Here is a 20973-nt window from a genome sequence, read left to right as displayed (position 1 = left end):
CTTTAAAAAACCTTGATGAATTTTCAATGGATTTCAATGGATTTTCAAGGGATAAAGAGAGGACATTACATATTGAAAAAAAGTGAATTCATTGAAAAGATATTCAGTTTTATTTTTATTTATTTATTTATTTTTAAAAAGATTTTATTTATTTATTCATGAGAGACCAGAGAGAGAGAGGCAGAGACACAGACAGAGGGAGAAGTAGGCTCCATGCAGGGACCCTGACGTGGGACTCAATCCCGGGTCTGAAGGCGACGCTAAACCACCGAGCCACCTGCGCTTCCCTGATACTCAGTTTTAAATGCACCTAACAACAGAGTTCCAAAACTGTCAGAACTGAATAGAGAACAGAAAAATCCAAAATGATAGAGATTTCAACACTCCTTCCTCATTTATGGATAAAACTAGAAGACAGAAGCTCAGGAAAGATATAGAAGAACTGAACACCACCACCACCCAACTGAATCTAACTGCCATTTATAAAACACTCCATTCATAATAGCAGAATGCACATTATTCTCAAATATAAATCTAACAAAACATGTACAAGACCTATATGCTGCAAAATGCTGATGAAAAAAGTCATAGAAAAAAAAGAAAAAAGTCATAGAAGACCTATATAGCTGAAAGATGCACCATGCTCATGGGTTGGAAAACTCAAAATAGTAAAGATGCTAATTCTCTCCAAATTGTTCTACTGATTTTTAAAAAAGATTTATTTATTTATTTATTTATTTATTTATTTATTTATTTATTTATGAGAGAGAGAGAGAACATGCATAAGCAGGGGGAGGGGAAAAGGAAGGGCTAGAGGGAAGCAGACTCCCCACTGAGCAGGAAGCCTGACATGGGGCTCAATCCCAGGACTCCTGAGATCATGACCTGAGCTGAAGGCAGATGCTCAACCAGAGCCACCCAGGTGCCCAGTTAAGCTGATTCTAAAATTTATATGGAAGGCCAAAGGAACTAGAAGAACTAAGACAATTTTGAAAAAGAACAAAGCTGGAGAAATAACACCATCCAATTTTAAAACTAATTAATAGTGACAGACATCAGATCAATGTTTTCCTGGGGATGAGGGCAGACATACAGAGGGACCAAAGCAAAGGATTACCAAAGAACACAGGCAAAGTCTTGGGGGTGGTAAATAGATTCATTACCTTGCTTGTGGTGTTGGTTTCATTAGTGAGTATATATGTAAAATTTATCAAATTGTAGACTTGAAATATGTATAGGTCAATTATAATTCAATAAAGCTATTTTTTTTAAAGTATTCTCTAAAGTGATATATTGCTTTTACATTTATTAGGTGGCAGTTGGAGCCATGGATTTTGCCAGAGTTTCATTCTCATCCTCCAGTTATATTTTAACTTGCAAAAAGTAATATGTAGGAAAAATAATATGAAGGCAGGTTAGCACTGCAGTATATTTTATAAGATTATGACGAAAATAAAAAGGAACATAATCATAAGTCATTATAAGGTAATTATTTATTAGTTTTTTTAAGCTTTAGGTATAATAAGTATGGAATGCATAAAAGATATAGTACCCCCAGTCCCCTTCTAGCAATTTGCAAAGAGTAGAGGCTGATTGACAGTTGAACAATTCTTTATATTTCTGTAATACCTTTGTAGAAGGCCTCTTAGTGTGTTATCAAAACTACCTGTCACCCCTTATTAAAATGCTCTACCTCTTAAAAATGAAAAAAAAAAAACGTTAATTTTGCCTGTTAATAGTACCATTTCTTTAATTTGTTTTGTAACTAGATTGAAATTTCAGCTCTAGAATTTTCTACGTGTCTTCAAATTTCTCCCAGTAGGAAAGAAGACCTGCCATTCATCCTGCATAGGGATAGGGAGGAATTCCTTTGACCCCAAGGCCAGTTATCTGTTAAAAAGAAAAACGAGAGAAATTTTGCTTAAAGGTAATTCTCAAGTATTCTTCAAAAGCATTTTTTATGATTCATATTAATATATTTAGCTACCAATTATACTTGTTTTATTTCCTATCATAAAAAGGAATTACTTGATTAAGTCGAGTTCACATTGATAATAGTCCAACTAGCAACCATCTGCAATTAACTTGGATTTAAAACTGAATTTATTTATACCATCTTCCTATTTCTTTTCAGTTTGAGAGGTCCATAATTTTTTTAAAGATTCATTTATTTATTCATGAGAGACACAGAGAGAGGCAGAGACACAGGCAGAGCGAGAAGCAGGCTCCATGCAGGGAGCCCGATGTGGGACTCGATCCCGGGACCATGGGATCACGCCCCAAGCCAAAGGCATATGCTCAACCACTGAGCCACCCAGCCTTCCTAGTCCATAATTTTTAAAAAATATTTTATTTATGTATTTGAGATATATATAGAGAGATAGCAAGAGCAAGGAGGAGGGGCAGAGGGAGAGGGAGAAGCAGACTCCCCGCTGAACAGGGAGCCTGACTTGGGGCTTGATCCCAGGACTCTGAGATCGTGATCTGAGCCGAAGGCAGATGCTTAACTGACTAAGCACCCAGGTGTCCCTAGAGGTCCATAGTTTTTATCAGTGTTTGTTTTGTTGCAAAAAGGAAGAAGCCCAAAGATATTCTTTTGACACCAAAACAATCAACTGATCTCATAAACATGTTTCAAACACTGATTTTTCAAGCTCGTTCTATTGATTTACAGAATTTTGGCAAACACTACTGAAGCACAACAATATTTTGAAATGCTGCACAAAGTGGGCTAAACACATGATCTTGTACTTACAGTCTATAAAGTCTAAATAAAATGTTTTAAAAAGTCTAGCATAAAAAAAAAGTCTAGCATGATGAGCTTAAAATTGCTAAATAGAGAAATGCCTGGGTGGCTCAGTTGGTTGGGCACCACACTCTTGATTTTGGCTCAGGTCATGATCTGAGGGTCGTAAGATCAAACCCCTGGTTGTGCTCTACACTGGGTGTGGAGCCTACTTAAGATTTTCTCTCCCTCTCCCATTGCCCTCCTTGTCCCAACTCGAGTGTGTGTGTGTGTGTGTGTGTGTGTGTGTGTGCGCGCGCACATATACCTGCTTTCTCTTGCTAAAAAAAATACTAAGTAGAATTATGTTTTGGAAGTATGGAAAAGCACTAATCAGAGCACATGGGTGGCTCAGTCAGTTGGGTGTCTGCCTTTGGCTCAGGCCATAATCTTGGGGTCCTGGGATCCAGCCCTGTGCCTGGCTCCCTGCTGAGCAGGGAGCCTGCTTCTCCCTCTCCCTCTGCCCCTCTCCCTGTTCGTGCTCTTTCTCTCTTGCTCTCTCTCTCTCTCTCAAATAAATAAAAATGAAATATAAATAAATAAATAATAAAAAGAAAAAGCACTAATCACTCAGTTACTTAGCCAAGGATCTCCCATCTCACCCTCAAATTAAAATAAATAGCTGGATCACCTTGAAAATCCCACCAGCTTCAGGCTGCTTCAGAAGACTCTCAGGGTCCATTCCATCCCGGGCACAGGTCACATACATTTCAGAGTAGTCCTTCCCTCCAAAGCAGCATGAAGTTGTTTTATCAACAGGTAACTTCACAGTTTGGAGTCTTTTCCCTAGATCACCAAATATTTTTTTGAGAGTCCAGCTCTAGCAAATTTTCAACCTGCACTACTGTTCGGGACCCCTTGTAGAGAATTAGGGATAATCAAAAAGGATTGTGGAGGTCAGACTTCAGCCATGTATTTAACCTACCTTCCCTGACAATTTGTTTTGGGCAAAAAGACTTAACCTCCTCAGGAAAAGAAGTTCTGCCTGTAAGTTTTGTGCTCTATCTTTGGCCTTTATTTCCAAGCCGTCCTACTGAGACCTCTGAATATAGCTCCATATAACTTAATTAGTAATGAAGTTTCTTTGGTTGCTAGTGTCGTGTTTTTTTCTAGACATGGCAGGGATTTTTTTCTTTTGCTGTGAGCCTACCTGTCTCAGGATCCAAACGAATCACTCTTCCTCCATTGTAACAGGCCACCCAGAGCTTCCCCTCAGTATCGATACACATTCCATCTGGAATTTGTTCTTCTTTCTCCAGCTTGTAAACACTTCTGCGGTTGGCTAGAGTTAAAACAAACAAACATACACACATGACAAAGCAATAGGCCACTCAATGCTGGGCATCAGACAAGGAACTCGCAAGTTGACTGTAAATCCTGATGACTTTTGCTTATCCGGGTCTGGCATGTGGGATGGTTCAGAAGAATTCCTAACTAAACAAAAATGTCCAGAAACACGAGTGGGCACTCCTCAACTAAGGATTTTTGCCACATGATTTGGGGGTGATTGCACTCTCTTTAGTTTGTGTACAGTCATATCCATCTAAGCTTTTGGAGAAGGAGAGCCAAAAGGGAGTTGAATTCTTTTTTTTTTTTTGGAAGTAGAATTATTAATAAAATACCAATAGTTCTTTTTGAGGTTGACCTGAACTGAAGCTCTGAGCACCCACCTCGGATACAGTTCAGTCTGCGGTTAGACCTTTGCTGTTTTGCTTATAAAAATGCTGACTTTGATTAACTCCAAGATCTAGAAGGCAACTTAATGGTGGCCTTACCATGTGAATGGCCCATATGCAAAAAATAGTAAGATGTGAGAGTTCTGTTTCTGCCCAGCTGAATGCTCCAAAATCATCTTATCAAAACTCAATATTGAAGAGCTTATTTCTGAGAGGAGGGGTAATCTGGAGCCAACCAGCTGGCATTAAAGGAGGGGGAATCACAGGATACAAAGAACCCCCCCATCAAGCTCCAGAGGAAATTTATACTACAAAATCCAGGTCATCATGGTAACTGCATTGTGGTATAGTGGAAAAAAAGATGTTAAAACCACGTGTCAGTAAAAATGGGTAAAAACAGTTGTAACAAAGAGCCTTATATATTTCAAAGCAAAACATCTGTACTGAAATAACTGGCCTCTCGTTAAATCTACACGAGAGCCTTGTGATATTTTTTTTGAGTTGCTTTTATGATTGGTTTTGCTCTTGTGGTTTGGCACCTTCCACAAAACAGTTTCAAGAACTCCCTCCTGATTTTTCCTCAAGAATTCTTTCCTTCCCAGTTTCCAACTGTGGCTCATGCAGAACTCACTGATGGAACTGAACAATCTGCAGCTACGTTTTAGACTTTCCCACTTTGGAAGATTGTTAATTTGTCTCTGAGTATTGCCTACCATTAACTAAAGGACAAATGAGAAATGCCAACCCCAACCCTAACTTTCTGTTCTTTTATCTAATTCTGCTGTGTATTATTTGCCTGTAGGCACCTCCCGGTAGAACAGCATCCATTGCACAGTGAGCCTCTTTCTAGAGATGGTGGCGAGAGAGGGGATTAAGGATCTATTCATATTATGTCCGAGGTGGCCACAGTTAGTTGTGTTGAGGGCCATGGCTTGATTGGCCGCACAGTTGAGTCTGGGCAATTATGACTATGTTGGAATAGTCACATCAGACAGTTCTTTATTTGACAAGTAAGGGCCTTTTCATATAAGTTGAGGAAGAGGCAGCTTACTAGTTACACACATATGAAAAAAAATACCAGCAGTATTAAGAAGAATAATGAAAAAGTACATACAGATCTTCCCCGTCTGCAGGTCATAGTCAAAGGCATCCACAGAGTAGGACAGACTATCAATGTAATAGAAGATCTTGTGATCCAGGGACCAATCCAAACCATTGGAGATGTCCACCTGGTCAAAATACTTTTCCACATGGCCATCAGGAAAGAGGGAGTACAGGGACCCCTGGTGCCGTTCCAGAACTGCTGGGGCCGTTTCCTCAGCCATGGTGCCTACAAAACCCCAAAAGCACTGGGTTTAGCATCACAGGACCTTGCTCCATGCCCTACACCATCTTTTATCAAAAGGGTTCCTTTCCCAGCATTAAATCAAGGAAACTAGGGGCACCTGGGTGGCTCAGTGGTTGAGCTTCTGCCTTCAGCTCAGGTTGTGATCCTGGGGTCCTGGGATTGAGTCCTGCATCCGGCCCCCCACAGGGAGCCTGCTTCTTCCTCTGCCCATGTCTCTGTCTCTCTCTTTGTGTCTCTCATGAATAAGTAAATAAAATCTTAAAGAAAAAAAATCAAGGAAACTATTTTTTTTAAATTTTATTTATGATAGTCACAGAGAGAGAGAGAGAGAGAGAGAGAGAGAGAGAGAGGCAGAGACATAGGCAGAGGGAGAAGCAGGCTCCATGCACCGGGAGCCCGATGTGGGATTCGATCCCGGGCCTCCAGGATCGCGCCCTGGGCCAAAGGCAGGCACCAAACCGCTGCGCCACCCAGGGATCCCATCAAGGAAACTATTATATGATCCCCATCTGGGTCCTATATTAGAAAAAAAGAAATGACAACTACCTTGCTTATGATGCGAATGGGAATCACACCGACAGGTCTGGTTCCAAATAAGGAGAACATCTCTACCAACCCCACTTTCTCCCACTGAGCGCAACTCTACAATCTAGACCAAACCTATGGTAGAGCTATTTGAGAACTCTGAAAAGTCAATATCAGGCAGCTCTGGGAAGAACAACGGAATTTTCAGTGCCACCTAATGGGTGGTTAGTTCTCCATTTTATTTTCCAGATGTCCCAGCCTGAACTCAACACAGCTGAAACTTGGAAGTGAGCACCGTGGTGAAGAGAGATCCAAGAGAAACCCTCTCAGTCTGACTCAAGGAGCAGAAAGGAAACTCCTGAGGCTCAAAGAGTGGAAGAAATCTCTGTTTCTTTTCTTTGCATTTGCTTTCTCAAATAGCTCCATCGTAGGTTTGTTCCAGATTGTAGGGTTGCTCTCAGTGGGAGAAAGTCGGGTTGGGAGAGATGTTCTCCTTCTTATTGGGAACCAGACCTGTCGGTGTGATTTCCATTCGCATCATAAGCAAGGTAGTTGTCATTTTTTTTTTCTAATATAGGACCCAGATGGGGATCATATAATAGTTTCCTTGATTTTTTAATTTAAGATTTTATTTATTTATTTGTGAGAGACACAGAGAAAGGCAGAGACATAGGCAGAGGGGGAGGCAGGCTCCCCGTGGGGGGATGTAGGACTCCATCCCAGGACCCCAGGATCATGCCCTTAGCCAAAGGCATATGCTCGACCACTGAGCCACCCATGTGCCCCACCCTACTTCTTTTCTACTCCTTTCTCCAGTCTACCAGCTATTTGAAGCAAGGGTAGTTAACAGCAGAGAGTGGCCCACAACAGGAAACTGCAGGAATCAAGACTTAGGGAAGGGGACATTCCTCTCCAGCTGGTTGAAGACAGAGTTCCAAAAGGGGAGAGCCAAACACTGCTGCTTTTACATCCCTCTCCTCCTCTGTCTGGCTGCTGCGTAGCCCCAGAGACAGCATCGTTCTAGAAATGGGTAGTTTCTGGCTGGAGGAATGACAAAGACAGCTCCAGGAAAATGGGAAGTACTTGGAGATAGTGAAGAGGGATGTTGCTCAGGAATGCAATTCCATAAAGCTGTTTATGATCGCCCGGGGCTCATCTTCTACTTGTACGGGGCTCATCTTCTACTTGTACGTGCACGAATCTGGTTCTAATTAGCATACCAAAGACTGAGAATGCAGCTGTGGTTAGAACTCACCAGTCTCAGGCTGACCACTGAGTAGCCTACATGTGAGCCAGATCCTAATGGCACCTCACAGACAGCAGGCTCAAGCTTTTCGGTTAAATGTTCTGAACCTATAGATCACTAACTAGGACAAATATATCAACATTCTCCATAGGATTGAACCAAGATCCAGGGTCTCAAAATAATATTTAAAATTTCTAGGAAACTTGGCAATGCAAGGAAGGAGAAGGGAGTAGAGGACACAACGAATAGCCAAATAAACATTTTAGAACTGGGGCATCTGGGTGGCTCAGGGGTTGAGCATCTATCTGCCTTTGGCTCAGGTTGTGATCCTGGAATCCAGGGATCCAGTCTTGCATCGGGCTCCCCGCAAGGAGCCTGCTTCTCTCTTTGCCTATGTATCTGCCTCTCTCTCTGTGTCTCTCATGAATAAATAAAATCTTAAAAAGATTTTTTAGAACTGAAAAAGAAAATAATAATAATAATAATAATAATAATAATAATAATAATAATAATAAAATAATCTAGAAACTGACTGGATGGATTTGCTAGCAGGATAGAGATGACAAAGGAAAGAGTTAGTGTAGGGAATGATAGGTCAATAGAAATTATCCAGGAGCACTTGGCTGGCTCAGTCAGTAGAGGGCACGCGAGATTCTTGATCTTGGGGTTGTGAGTTTGAGCTCCACGTTGGGCCTAGAGATTACTTAAAAAAATTAAAAATCTTAAAATATATTTAAAAAGAAATTATCCAATGTGAACGACAAAAATAATATTGAAAAAAAATGAACAGAGCTTTAGAGATCTGTGGAACAACAAAAGAGCTAACATATGTGTCATTGGATTCCTAGAGGAGGAAAATACAGGGTGGAAACACATTTGAAGAAGCAATGGTTCAAAACTCAAGTCTGGTGAAAAGCAGAAAACTATAGATTCAAATTGAGCAAACCCAAAACAGGAGACAATCCCAAGGAAATCTATACCCAGACACATCATAATCAAAATTCCGAAAACTAAAGTCAAATAGAAAGAAAGCAAAATGACATATGATATACCTAAGAATAATGATTTCAATGACTGTCAATTTTTCATGAGGAACTATGGAGGTCAGAAGGAGGTGACGCAGTTTTTTTCTTTTTCTTTTTCTAAAGTAGGCTCCTTCCCAGAGTGGAGCCCAGCATGGGAGCTTGAACTCATAATCCTGAGATCAAGACCACAGCCAAGATCAAGAGTTGAATCCTTGACTAAGCTACCCAGGCGCCCCAGAAGGGACACATTTTTCATTTGCTGAAAGAAAAAAAAAAAAGGTGTCAGCCTAGAATTCTATATTCAGTGAAAGTATCTTTCAAGAATGGAGGTGAAATAAAGATATTCTCATACAAAGTAAAACTGGGGGGATCCCTGGGTGGCGCAGTGGTTTGGCGCCTGCCTTTGGCCCAGGGCGCGATCCTGGAGACCCGGGATCAAATCCCACATCGGGCTCCCGGTGCATGGAGCCTGCTTCTCCCTCTGCCTATGTCTCTGCCTCTCTCTCTCTTTCTCTCTCTCTCTCTGTGACTATCATAAATAAATTAAAAAAAAATCAAAGTAAAACTGGGAGAATTCATAGCCAGCAGACCTGTTCTAACAGAATTGCTAAAGCAAGTTCCTTAGAAGGGAAATGACATCAAAATGCAGCTTGAAACAACAAAATGAAGAGCAATGGAAATAGTAAATTTAATAGACAGTTCTTCTTTTTAGTGCTTTAAAATATTTCTTTTTTTGTTAAAGATTTTATTTTTTAAAAGATTTTTTTATTTTAAAGTAATCTCTATATCCAACCTAGGGCTTGAACTCACAACCCCGAGATCAAGAGTTGCATGCTCCACCAACTGAACCAGCCAGGCACCCCTTTAAAATATTTTTGATGGTTAAAGCAAAAATTACATTTTCCAACAGGATTTATATGTATGTATATAAAGACAACTATAGGGATGCTTGGCTCAGGGCGTGAGCCAGGAGTTCCAGGGTCAAGTCCCACATTGGGCTCCCTGCGGGGATCCTGCTTCTCCCTCTGCCTGTCTCTGCCTGTCTCTGTGTCTCTCATGAATAAATAAATAAAATCTTTAAAAAAAGACAACTATAGTATAAAGAAGTGATAATCAATTGAAGCGGTAAAATCTTGATTATAGATAGACTGCAAAAAGTTAACTGTAGGGCAGCCCGGGTGGCTCAGCGGTTTAGCGCCGCCTTCAACCCAGGGCGTGATCCTGGAGACCCGGGATCGAGTCCCACTTCGGGCTCCCTGTATGGAGCCTGCTTCTCTGTTTGCCTGTGTCTCTGCCTCTCTCTCTGTGCCTCTCATGAATAAAAAAAATAAAATCTTAAAAAAAGTTAACTGTATATTTTACAATCCTTTCAGAAGCCCTTAAAAAACTATACAGAGAGATACAGCAAAATATCATTATAAATAAATTAAAATTGAATTCTAAAGAAGGTTGAAGTAACCCAAAAGAAGGCAGGAAAGGGGAAACAGGAACAAAAATATACAGAGGGAAAGAAGAGAAAACAAATAACAAAATGGTAGATCTACATCAAAGCATATCAATAATTAAAACACATCAATTAATACATTGTTGAGATGAATTTCTAAAAAATCCAATTATTTGCTTGCTGCAAGAAACTCACTTCTGGGACGCCTGGGTGGCTCAGTGGTTGAGTGCCTGCCTTTGGCCCAGGGCGTGATCCTGGAGTCCCGGGATCGAGTCCCACGTCAGGCTCCCTGCATGGAGCCTGCTTCTCCCTCTGCCTGTGTCTTTGCCTCTCTCTCTCTCTCTCTCTCTGTGTCTTTCATGAATAAAAACAAAACAAAGCAAAACAACAACAAAAAAACCCTAGCACTTAAAAAAAAAGAAAAAGAAACTCACTTCAGATATAATGATAGAGATTGTGTACAAGTGAAAGGATGGGAAAAGCCATGCAAGTATTGATTAAAATATTAGCTGGAGGGGCTGTATTAATATCAGACAAAACAATTAGAGCAAAGGGGGATCCCTGGGTGGCTCAGCAGTTTGGCGCCTCCCTTCAGCCCAGGGTGTGGTCTTGGAGTCCCAGGATCGAGTCCTGAATCGGGCTCCCCGCACGGAGCCTGCTTCTCCCTCTACCTGAGTTGTGTCTCTGCCTCTCTCTCTCTCTCTCTCTCTCTCTCTCTCTCTCTCTCTCTCTGCGTCTCTCATGAATAAATAAATAAGATCTTAAAAAAATAATTAGAGCAAAGAAAATTACCAGGGATACATAGGGGTGCTACGTATCGTGAAAATGGTCAATTCACTAAGGAGACATAGCAACCTTAAATTTGTATGTGCTTAACAACAGAGCTTCAAAATACACAAAGCAAAAGTCAGAGCTGAAAAGAAATAGACAAATCCATAATTACAATTGGAGATGTCAGCATTCCTCTCTCGGTAATAGATACAAGTAGATAGAAAAATCAGCAAAGACATAGAACTGAACAGCATCAACCAATCTAAGTGGCATTTACAGAACACTGTACACTCAACAGCAGCAGAGTAAGAATGGGTTAAAGGAAAATAAACAAAAGTTTGGAAGCTTGAATAGCAAGCAAGACAGGGTAAATCCTCCCTCCCAGGGGACAAGGATGTTCACACAGCAGTTTCGGGCTATAGGGTAGTTGGATTTGTTTCACTAATATTCCTCCCCACTGTCTGCCCCACAGAAAGAGATACCTGGAACGTGAATGTGAATTCCCCACTGCTCGGAAAGGGTTCTACCTTTGTGGGAAAGAACAAGCTGGAGCCCTGGCTTATACCTCACTGTCTAGGAGTGAGCACACACAGGTCAGACCTTGGATGTAGTGACACCCTCACCTCCTGACTATCAAATGACTCTACCCTTTCCTGGTCCAGAAATATCTCCTAGTACCTGCTGAAAGCTATGAACTCTCTAGAAAAAGGTTCTCAGGTGCTTCTGACAGATGCGCATGATCAGTTTGTACACCTACAATGATGCCTACAATTTTAAGAGGTCTCCTCCAGGCACAGTTTAAAAACTGGGGACTCCAGGCTAAGGACTCAGGCTTCCGAGGATGTCTTCGTTTTGTCTCACAAAGAGCCACAGAACCGTATACTATAGCCATAAGGGAGAGAGAAAATCAATTTTGACAGCAGGTAGGGTATCCAATCCTATTTCCTTATCCTGCAGAAATCAGTGGCAGAGGGCTTCCAATCGATTCTCATCTTTAATCTTTCAACCTGACCTGGACTAGATCTGTGGTTGTGTAAAGTCCAGGGATATGGGAAGCGAGCCATGGCCAGTCGTTCGGATCTCACGTACCTTCCATGCTGAAAGTGAATGGAGCCACGGCAGCATGGCTGATACCGTGAGGAGGCGGGGTGGGGAGGTGGAAACAGCAGGGTTTTGAAATCAACTTTGGCTAATTTGTTATGACGAGAAGGAAATAAGAATGTATGTGAAATGTATTATTTAACTGGAAACTATAGTTACATTTCACTGAAAGCTGAACATAAGCCATTCTACAGCCATCACAGTCAACATTGGTTCAAGAAAGATTCATCAACAAATGTAAAACCCAAGAGAGATGTTTTGCTGAGGACTAGGATATTTGGTTGGTCTTCAGGTATCTCCCTCCGTGTGGCAGCTAGCCTCCAAGATGGCCCCAAGGGATCCCTGCCTCCCTATCCCCCTAAGGGATATTCACACCCTTTGTATGTAGTCTCTTCTATCATTGTGTGACCAATAGCACATGACAGAAGTGATGGTTTATCACTTCCAAAATTAGTTATAGTATGACTGTAGCCTCTGTTTTGGGTGTCCTCATTTTCTCTCCCCCCCCCCCCCCCCCCCCCCGTCTCTCACCTCACTGGCCCCGGGAGAAGCCATGTCCAGAGCAGCCCTATGGAGAGGCCCACTTGGTAAGGAACTGAAGCCTCCTGCCGACCCCTTGTGAGTGAGCTTGGACATGAATCCTCCAGGTCCCTTGAGAGACTCCAGCCCCTTCTGAGGCTACAGCCCCCGCCAACAGCTTGACTGCAACTTCATGATACAGCTTTGAACTAGAACCATCGGGCTAAACCACATCCAGATTCTTAACCTTCAGAAACTATGTGATGTAAGAAATATTTCTTATTTTAAGCTGCTAAATTTCAGGGTAGTTTGTTACACAGCAATAGATGACTAATAAACCCCACAAAATGTTTATAAATCACAATTAAAAATAATAACCATGGGGGTGCCTGGGTGGCTCAGTCGGTTAAGTCTCCGACTCTTGATTTCAGCTCAGGTCATGATCTCAGGGTTGTGAGATGGAGCCCTGCGCTGGGCTCATGCTCAAGGCAGAGTCTGCTTGTCCTTCTTCCTGCCCCTCTGCCCCTCTGTTCTCTTTCTATCTGAAATAAGTAAATGAAATCTTTTAAAAAATTAGTAATTATGCAGTAGAGAAATCTGAGAAGACCTAAACCAGGTGATCAAAACGAACATCACCCACGAGGGACATGGTATCCAGGTGGGATACCTGGACAAAGACAGTATCACCTCTGTAGTATTCTAGCGACAAATGTACGGCATCGATCTAATCACAAGGAAACATTAGACAAACACAAGGACAAGAGGAACATGAGGAATGTTCTATTAAAAACAGGAGGAATTGCTTCCCTCTGCCTATGTCTCTGCCTCTCTCTGTGTCTCTCAGGAATAAATAAATAAAATCTTAAAAAAGGGCACCTGGGTGGCTCAGTGGTTGAGTGTCTGCCTTTGGCTCAGGCCGTGATCCCAGGGTTCTGGGATCGAGTCTCGCATTGGGCTTCCGCAGGGAGCCTGCTTCTCCCTCTGCCTGTGTTTCTGCCTCTCTCTGTGTCTCTTATGAATAAATAAATAAAATCTTAAAAAAGGGGGGGGGTAGTTGTATGTATTCTTCAAACATGGCAGGGTCATAAAAAACAAGAAAGGCTATGTTCTGTCCCAGACTACAGAGGTTTAAAGAGACATGTCAACTAAATGCAATACATAATCCTAGACTGGATCCTGTGGTGGAGGGGGAAAAATACTATAAAGGACATTATTTGGTTAATAGACAAAACTGGAGTATAGATAGTATGTCAGATATAACTGTTAACAATGGGGATCCCTGGGTGGCGCAGCGGTTTAGCGCCTGCCTTTGGCCCAGGGCGCGATCCTGGAGACCCAGGATCGAATCCCACATCGGGCTCCCGGTGCATGGAGCCTGCTTCTCCCTCTGCCTGTGTCTCTGCCCCTCTCTCTCTCTCTCTCCCTGTGACTATCATAAATAAATAAAAATTTTAAAAAACCTGTTAACAATGTTAAACTTTTTTTAAGTTGATAACTATACTGAGGTAGTGCAAGAATGTCATTTTCTTGGGAAAATCACATGGAAGTATTTTCCAGGGTTGTGATATATGCAACTTACTTTCAAATGATTCTGGAGGAAAGTATGTTGATATACATAGAGAGCGAGCAAATGGGACAAAACGTTGACAATAGGTGAATCTAGGTAAAGGGTGGACAGGTGTTGTTTGTACTATTTTTACTTCTTTTTTCTGTCAATTTGAAATTATTTCCAATTTAAACATCATCAGCAACCACAAAACCTCTATTTTAAAACTCATTTAAACTATAATAGGACCACGTACATTTTAGTCTCCGCTAGAGACAGATATTGAAAGATTTTCTCATGGCATTCTTTTTTTTTAATTTTTATTTATTTATGATAGTCACAGAGAGAGAGAGAGAGAGGCAGAGACATAGGCCGAGGGAGAAGCAGGCTCCATGCACCGGGAGCCTGATGTGGGATTCGATCCCGGGTCTCCAGGATCGCGCCCTGGGCCAAAGGCAGGCGCCAAACCGCTGCGCCACCCAGGGATCCCTCTCATGGCATTCTTAAAATTAAAAAATGAGCCTTTGGCTCAGGTCATGACCCCAGGGTCCTGGGATTGAGCCCCACAAGGGGGTCCTGGCTCAGCGGGGAGCGTGCTTCTCTCTCTCTCCCCTGCTAATGCTGTCTCTCTCATATAAATAAAATCTTTTAAAAAATTATCATTTTTAACAGTTGATTTTTAAAAAAGATTTTATTTATTTATTCATAGACACAGAGAGAGAGAGGCAGAGACACAGGCAGAGGGAGAAGCAGGCTCCATGCAGGGAGCCTGTGGGACTCGATCCCGGGTCTCCAGGATCACACCCCAGGCTGCAGGCGGCGCCAAACCGCTGCGCCAGCAGGGCTGCCCTTAACAGTTGATTTTTAATTGGCTTTCTCTTATGTATGTATGTATGTACTTTTACACTTCTGTTAAGTAAACTCTACCCCCGGGACGCCAGGGTGGCTCAGCTGTTGGGCACCTGTTAGGCAGGGATCCGGGATCTAGTTCCACATTGGGATCCCTGAGAGGAGCCTGGTTCTTCCTCTGGTTATGTCTCTGCCTCTCTCTCTCTCTGGGTCTCTCATGAATAAATAAATAAATCTTAAAAGAAACCCAAAACTCTACCCCCAGTGTGGGACTCGAACTCATGATCCCAAGATCAAGAGTCATATGCTCTACCAACTGAGCCAGCCATGCGTCCCTTGGGATATATTTTTTAAGGAAAAGCTATTCAAGTAATAATAAAAGAAGAACCCAAGACCCGTTATGAATAACATTTTACCACTACCAATTCGAGACTTTTCTAAGTCCTGCTTCTCTCCCACGCTCAGTCAATAGGTGCTAGAGATAAACCGTACCAGCAAAGTATCTTCCAGCGGGATCCACCTTTCCATCATTGAACCGATTGTTTTTCTTGTCTTTATCTACTGTGGCCAGGGCAACTGCTGACTGATCTTCCCAGTTCAAAGCACAGAACTTTGTTCCAATGGTGGCGACATAGCCTCTTCCCTGGCGAAGGGCCACAGAGCTAATGGGGGCATCTGCAGAAGCAAAAGCAGCAGTCAGAAGGCAGTAAGTGGGCCAGTGGCGGTCATCCCGCCACCTGGCATCTCTAAGAGGATTCTAGCTCTTTTGACAATGGGAGTGCCCTCTCCCTTCTGTTGAGTGGTGAAGACTACAGAACCAAGTATATTTGTTGAGCAGTATCCTGGGCAGCAGAGATAGAAAGGTGAAGGAAACCCAACTCTTCTGGAAACTTCCAGTTGAGTGGGAGAAGCAGAGAAATCACATAGGGGCAGCCACCATACATTGGAGCAGGTGCCACATCAAGTTCAAAGGGAGGGGATGTCTTTAACTGGGGTGGAATGGGGGAACGGGGAGCACCAAAGTAGCTGTCACAGAGCAAGTGATGCTTGATTCACCCGATCTCCAGGAAACTCAGAGACACAAACTGTGTTAGTTCCGGCAACTAGGTTTTGTGACATCTCTCTCTGATTCGGGACTTGTCTTTTCTAAGGGGTCCTGTTTTATGTATGTAATTGAAAATTGTTTCTCAAATTCTTTTTTGGAAGGAAGCATGATAAAAATAATAGAAACATAGATGTGGTGATAAAACAATCGTATGTGACTAGATTGCTATATTTTGTATTTTTAAATTTTAGGTTTTCTGGGCTTAACATTTTTCCACGTATAAGGAAACTTCTTTGTCTAGAGAGATTGATTACCATGGTGAACAGTCAGAGGAAACAAATTTATCAGAGTTTATTTTGAAGACATTTTCTTTTTTGTAAAAAATATTTGAGAGAGAGAGAGAGAGAGAATGGGAGGAGGAGCAGAGGGAGAAGGACAAGCAGACTCCCAGCTGAGCACGGAGCCCAATGCGGGGCTTGATCCCAGGACCCCTGAGATCATGATCTGAGCCAAAACCAAAAGTCGGTCCCTTAACCAACTCAGCCATTTAGCACCCCTTGAAAACATTTTCTAAGCATCTATTCAGTAAGTGCAAAGCCCCATTCAGAAGTTGATTCCAGCCATTGAGAGGCCCAAGGAACGTGCAGCACAGTATTGGGAGGGCCACATTCTCATCATGCATCCCAACCTGTGGCCTGAGGCTTCTGTAACTTCCTAAATTAACTGATACCATAATGCCTTTCTGTGGTTTGGGGGTGGTTGCAGATTAGGGATGGGAACATACCTCTACTGTGTGCACACTGGCGAAGAGAGACTAGGGTAACGGGTCCTTGCCTCTATGCTGGCCACTGGCCACAGTCACTTTGCCTCTAGCCACACTCATATCCCTGGGTGAGTTAAAAAGCTGTTCCCGGGGGGCAGGGGGCACCTGGGTGGCTCAGTGGTTGAGCGTCTGCCTTTGGCTCAGGCCATGATCCCGGGGTCCTGGGATTGAGTTCCACGTCGGGCTCCCTGCGTGGAGCCTGCTTCTCCCTCTGCCTATGTCTCTGCCTCTCTCTCCATGTTTCTCATGAATAAATAAATAAAATCTTTACAAAAAAATAAAAGCTATTCCCTCTCATTAAAAAAAAAAAAAGTTTGAGATCACCAGTTCTGGGATGAGACTGTCCCAAGGTCACAGGAATTCATTGTATCTCTTCCCATTAACAAAGAACAAGAAGCTTCCTTATCTCATATCAAACTCCTACAATGAGAAACCCCTCCTCTGGGAGTCACACGGCCATAAACAGAATCACATTCCAATGCCCTTGAAATTTGTCATGAATCTTATCTTGTACAGTGAACAGATAGTCCTGGTTGATACTTTGTAAGTCTGAAAGCCCTTCTTGGTACATTCAAAGAAGGAATATACCTGGGTTTTTTTTTTGGGGGGGTTGTTTGTTTCTGTTTTGCAAATAAAGGGCTTGGCCCGACCCAAGGTAGACAACCTTTGCTGTGCCACAAACGGGCCTCCAACTTCTAAAGCTGTTATCCAAAGATGTTAAGGAAAGATCCTCCAGTGCCTGGTCAGCAACACAAAATGGGGACTGTTGCCCCTCGCCCGCAGGGAAGAGGAAGTATTGAGCATCCAGAATTTGCTCTTGGATCGAAGCGGGAGTGCACAGGTGTGGACGGACAGAGAGAGCACGACCAAGCAGCAGTTTTAAAGCATGTCCAGGATGCTTTAACAAGAAGTTCCCTGGGGAATGACACATCAGGTGACCGCCCCTCCCCGGGGAGAGGACGATGTGTGGGCGGATCTGAGCCCGGCCTTCATCCTTACCCACGGTCACGTGCTGCACGCTCTTGCTGAGCGAATCCCACCGGCAAACCTTTTTCGCAGGAATATCTACGAAGAGCAGAGAGTTGGCCGCCTCCTCCCACACCGGAGACTCTCCGCACCTGCAGTTCTCCCGCAAAACACACTCAATCTTAATGGAAGACATTGTCAAGGGGGTGCTCTGCGGAAGGTAACGGAGATAACACGGGATGTAATCGCATGGGGCGAATTCAGTCAAACTCCGGGCTTAAGGCCCTGGTAAGATGACGATGCAGAACTGAGTTTTATCGGAACTGGAAAAATTTCTCTAAAATCAGAACAAAATAGGCAATGCGGCAGGAAGAGACATATATGAAGACAGGGCTGATCGTCCATAACATGAGGCATCTTCAATCCACTTACCAGTGCTTGTTTTCAACTATCTTTAAAAGAGAGAGAGAGGAAAAACCCCAAGCCCCCCCACATCCGTACCTTGGTGCCGATGACCCTTGGAGAGCTGGCTGCTGGCTGCTCCTGCACCCAAAGGCTGCCCTTTATGCCTGCGCCCTAGCCCCCGACTGAAGATGGGTCTGGTCAGGGGCGGGCAGCTCCCTCATTGGTGGCCCCTCCCCGCCCGCAGGTCACCAGCTCCTGCTACCCTCCCCACCCACTGATGGTGCGGACTCCCTTCTCCCACCTCACCAAGGCCAGGGCCTTCCCGCTCTGCATTTTTCGGACCTGCATTTTTAGAAGTTAGATTCACCGGTGATAATAAACTAAATTGGAGCTGACACCCGTTTCCAACTTGGTGCAGTGGAAGGGGTGGAGAAGGGGACATACATGATCTGGGGATCTCTTGTAGGAATGGACAGTCCCTCGGCTACTTCTCGCTCCGGGGAAGGCACTGTGCCAGTTTGGCAAGGAGTCTTGAACTTTACTGACAGGAACATTCTATGCTGGGACTTGAGGCCAGAGTGTGACCAGCGAACAGGGAGAAGACAAAAATTATCAGAGAAGAAACATTACCTAAGACACCCCGTGGGAGAGGAAAACCAGGCAACTTTTCAGAGCCTCCTTTCTTTCCCAAACTCGTCCCAGCTGCTGACCCAAATTGTCTGCATTGTCATTCTTCCCCCTGGCATGTTTCTGCTTAGAAGTAAGTGGCCTCACCCACGCATGGGCGAATTAATGACAGCTGAGGGAAAAGGCAAAAATAATCTTTGATTTCATATTTCCTTCTATACATTGGTTTTTTTTTTTTTTAAAGAAACGACTCAAATCTTATTATTATTATTTTTTCGACTCAAATCTTAAATGCTGATGGCCAGCGTCGTAGCATTTGGAATCCTTGCTGGCTGTTAAAATTTGGCACAGGCTCCAAAGGCCTTCGTGTTATCGACCCGAGATAAGGCCCAGGATCAGACGAGGACCTTTTGCAATGTTGACTTAATGGGGCGCTCCGGCGTGCAAGCTGAGGGTGGGAGGGCTGGGCCTCGCAACTGTCATTCCGCCGGGGCTTCCTGGGAGCGGGCGGCGGGGCGGCGGGGCGGCGGGGAGCGGGCGCGCGCCGGCAGGTGTCCCCGCTGCACCTGAGCTGCGCGAGCGGCGAGGGGCCTCCGCACCCTCCGGCGGCGCCGCCGCAGCCTCGGGCGACCGTGAGGCCCCGTGAAGCTGAAGGTCGAGCCCGCCTCGCCTCCGGCCGGGCCGAGGGGGCGCACGGGGCCCGGGTCCCCGGGGGGCAGGGGCAGTCGGCCTCTTTTCAGCCGGCCCCGGCGACTCTGTACCGGCCGTGGCCGGACCTTTGCATCCCCGGGGAGCCGGGCGGAGAGGCCAGCGCGACCCCGGCACTCACCGGGCTGGCGCCTTCCAGTGGCTCAAGGTCGGGCCGCGGAGAGAGGCCTGGGCGGGGGCAGGGCGGCTCAGCAGGTGGGTGGCAGCAGCTGGGGGTGCGGGCCGGGGAGTGCACCCCCCGACGCTGTCCCTCTCCTCCGTGGCTCCTGGAAGAATCGTACGAAGCCACCCGCGACGGGCGGGGCGGGGCAGACGCTTGGAGGCCGGAGCCAACCCTCGGAGTTTGGCCGGGGAGCTAAAGTTTCTCTCTTACCTAAACAAGAAAAGTTGTTAAAATACCTAACAGAGATTGGGGTCGAGGGTCCGGTTAAACACAAGCAGGTTCAAAGAGGAAAGAACAAAGCGGTTAAACAAATCCACCCTTTTCCTAGCGGGAGAAGAACGACTGTTGGCTGGAGTCCAGCTCTTGCAAAGCTTTTTTGGGGAGGGGGGGAAGGAAAGGCCTTATTTGATTGGATTTAAAAAATCAAATGGAAGAAACGACCCTAAGCAGTGCTCAGCTTCGCACTCTCCTTTGAGAGGCTACGTCACCACCCATATTTTTCTCGAAATAACTTGCAAGTTTCAAACATTTTTAAAAAATTAAGGGAGACATGGGATCCCTGGGTGGCGCAGCGGTTTGGCGCCTGCCTTTGGCCCAGGGCGCGATCCTGGAGACCCGGGATCGAATCCCACGTCGGGCTCCCGGTGCATGGAGCCTGCTTCTCCCTCTGCCTGTGTCTCTGCCTCTCTCTCTCTCTCTGTGACTATCATAAATAAATAAAAATTAAAAAAAAATTAAGGGAGACAGGTAAACAGAACGGTGGTTCCCGCTGGCGGATGAGAGCTGAGGAGTAACTGTGAAGGGGTTAAGGGAACTTTCTGGGGGGTAATGGAAACTATGTGAGTGAAGGTTTGAGTTGCATAGAAGTAGGTACTGTCCCTATTCGTCTGGTGGGACTCTTGAGATTTGTGGATTTTATTGTATATGTTGAATCCCAGGTCAGGGCTACCTTATTATCATTATTATTTTAATTTTTAAAGTAGGCTCCATGCCCAGCGTGGGGCTTGAACTCAGTCACGACCCTGAGATCAAGAGTCACTGGCTCTACCAACTGAGTCAGCCAGAGCCCGGTGCCATCTCATTGATCTGTCTCAATCTCTTCTCGCATTCCTGGCCATCTGCACTATCCTAAGAGCCCTTAGTGCACTCAAATCATGATCACTGTGGCATTCCAGTTCCCTTTAATTCACTGAGGAGGAAAGGCCAGAGATCAAGCTCCAAAGACACAGGGCTCTAGGCAGCCTGGAGATGTTTGGAGCAATCTCAGCTCAAAGTCTCAGGGTAGTAACAGAGTAACTGGCACTTAGGGCCTCAATGATTTTGCCTTCCCCCTGGGAGATGTTTAAGACAACTACTCTCCCATGGGACACCTGGGTGGCTCAGTGGTTGAGTGTCTGCCTT

General features: G+C 44.4%; 1 protein-coding gene across 4 annotated transcripts in view; it reads right to left on the bottom strand.

Moving 5' to 3' along the window:
• Nucleotides 1-1475: 1475 nt before the first annotated feature.
• The window catches only part of RGN (regucalcin), a 31653-nt gene continuing 12155 nt past the window's right edge, over nucleotides 1476-20973 (bottom strand). The window contains exons 2-9 of one of the 4 annotated variants that reach the window (XM_035711740.2): nucleotides 19531-19782; nucleotides 18705-18873; nucleotides 17703-17880; nucleotides 15328-15510; nucleotides 5576-5791; nucleotides 3936-4067; nucleotides 3417-3571; nucleotides 1476-1890 (exon numbers count right to left, since the gene is read on the bottom strand). In XM_035711740.2, the coding sequence (XP_035567633.1) occupies nucleotides 1840-1890; nucleotides 3417-3571; nucleotides 3936-4067; nucleotides 5576-5791; nucleotides 15328-15510; nucleotides 17703-17865 (900 nt within the window). In that variant the 5' untranslated portion in view covers nucleotides 17866-17880; nucleotides 18705-18873; nucleotides 19531-19782 and the 3' untranslated portion in view covers nucleotides 1476-1839. Of the gene's footprint in view, nucleotides 1891-3416; nucleotides 3572-3935; nucleotides 4068-5575; nucleotides 5792-15327; nucleotides 15511-17702; nucleotides 17881-18170; nucleotides 18327-18704; nucleotides 18874-19530; nucleotides 19783-20973 lie in introns of those variants that run through there. The other 3 variants (XM_025468946.3, XM_025468945.3, XM_049107191.1) reach the window with 3 other exon arrangements.

This window comes from Canis lupus, chromosome X (assembly GCF_003254725.2).
Source record: "Canis lupus dingo isolate Sandy chromosome X, ASM325472v2, whole genome shotgun sequence".
NCBI lineage: Eukaryota > Metazoa > Chordata > Mammalia > Carnivora > Canidae > Canis > Canis lupus.
The sequence above is the reverse complement of the archived record's forward strand: the minus strand, read 5'-3'. Positions and strand labels throughout refer to the sequence as shown.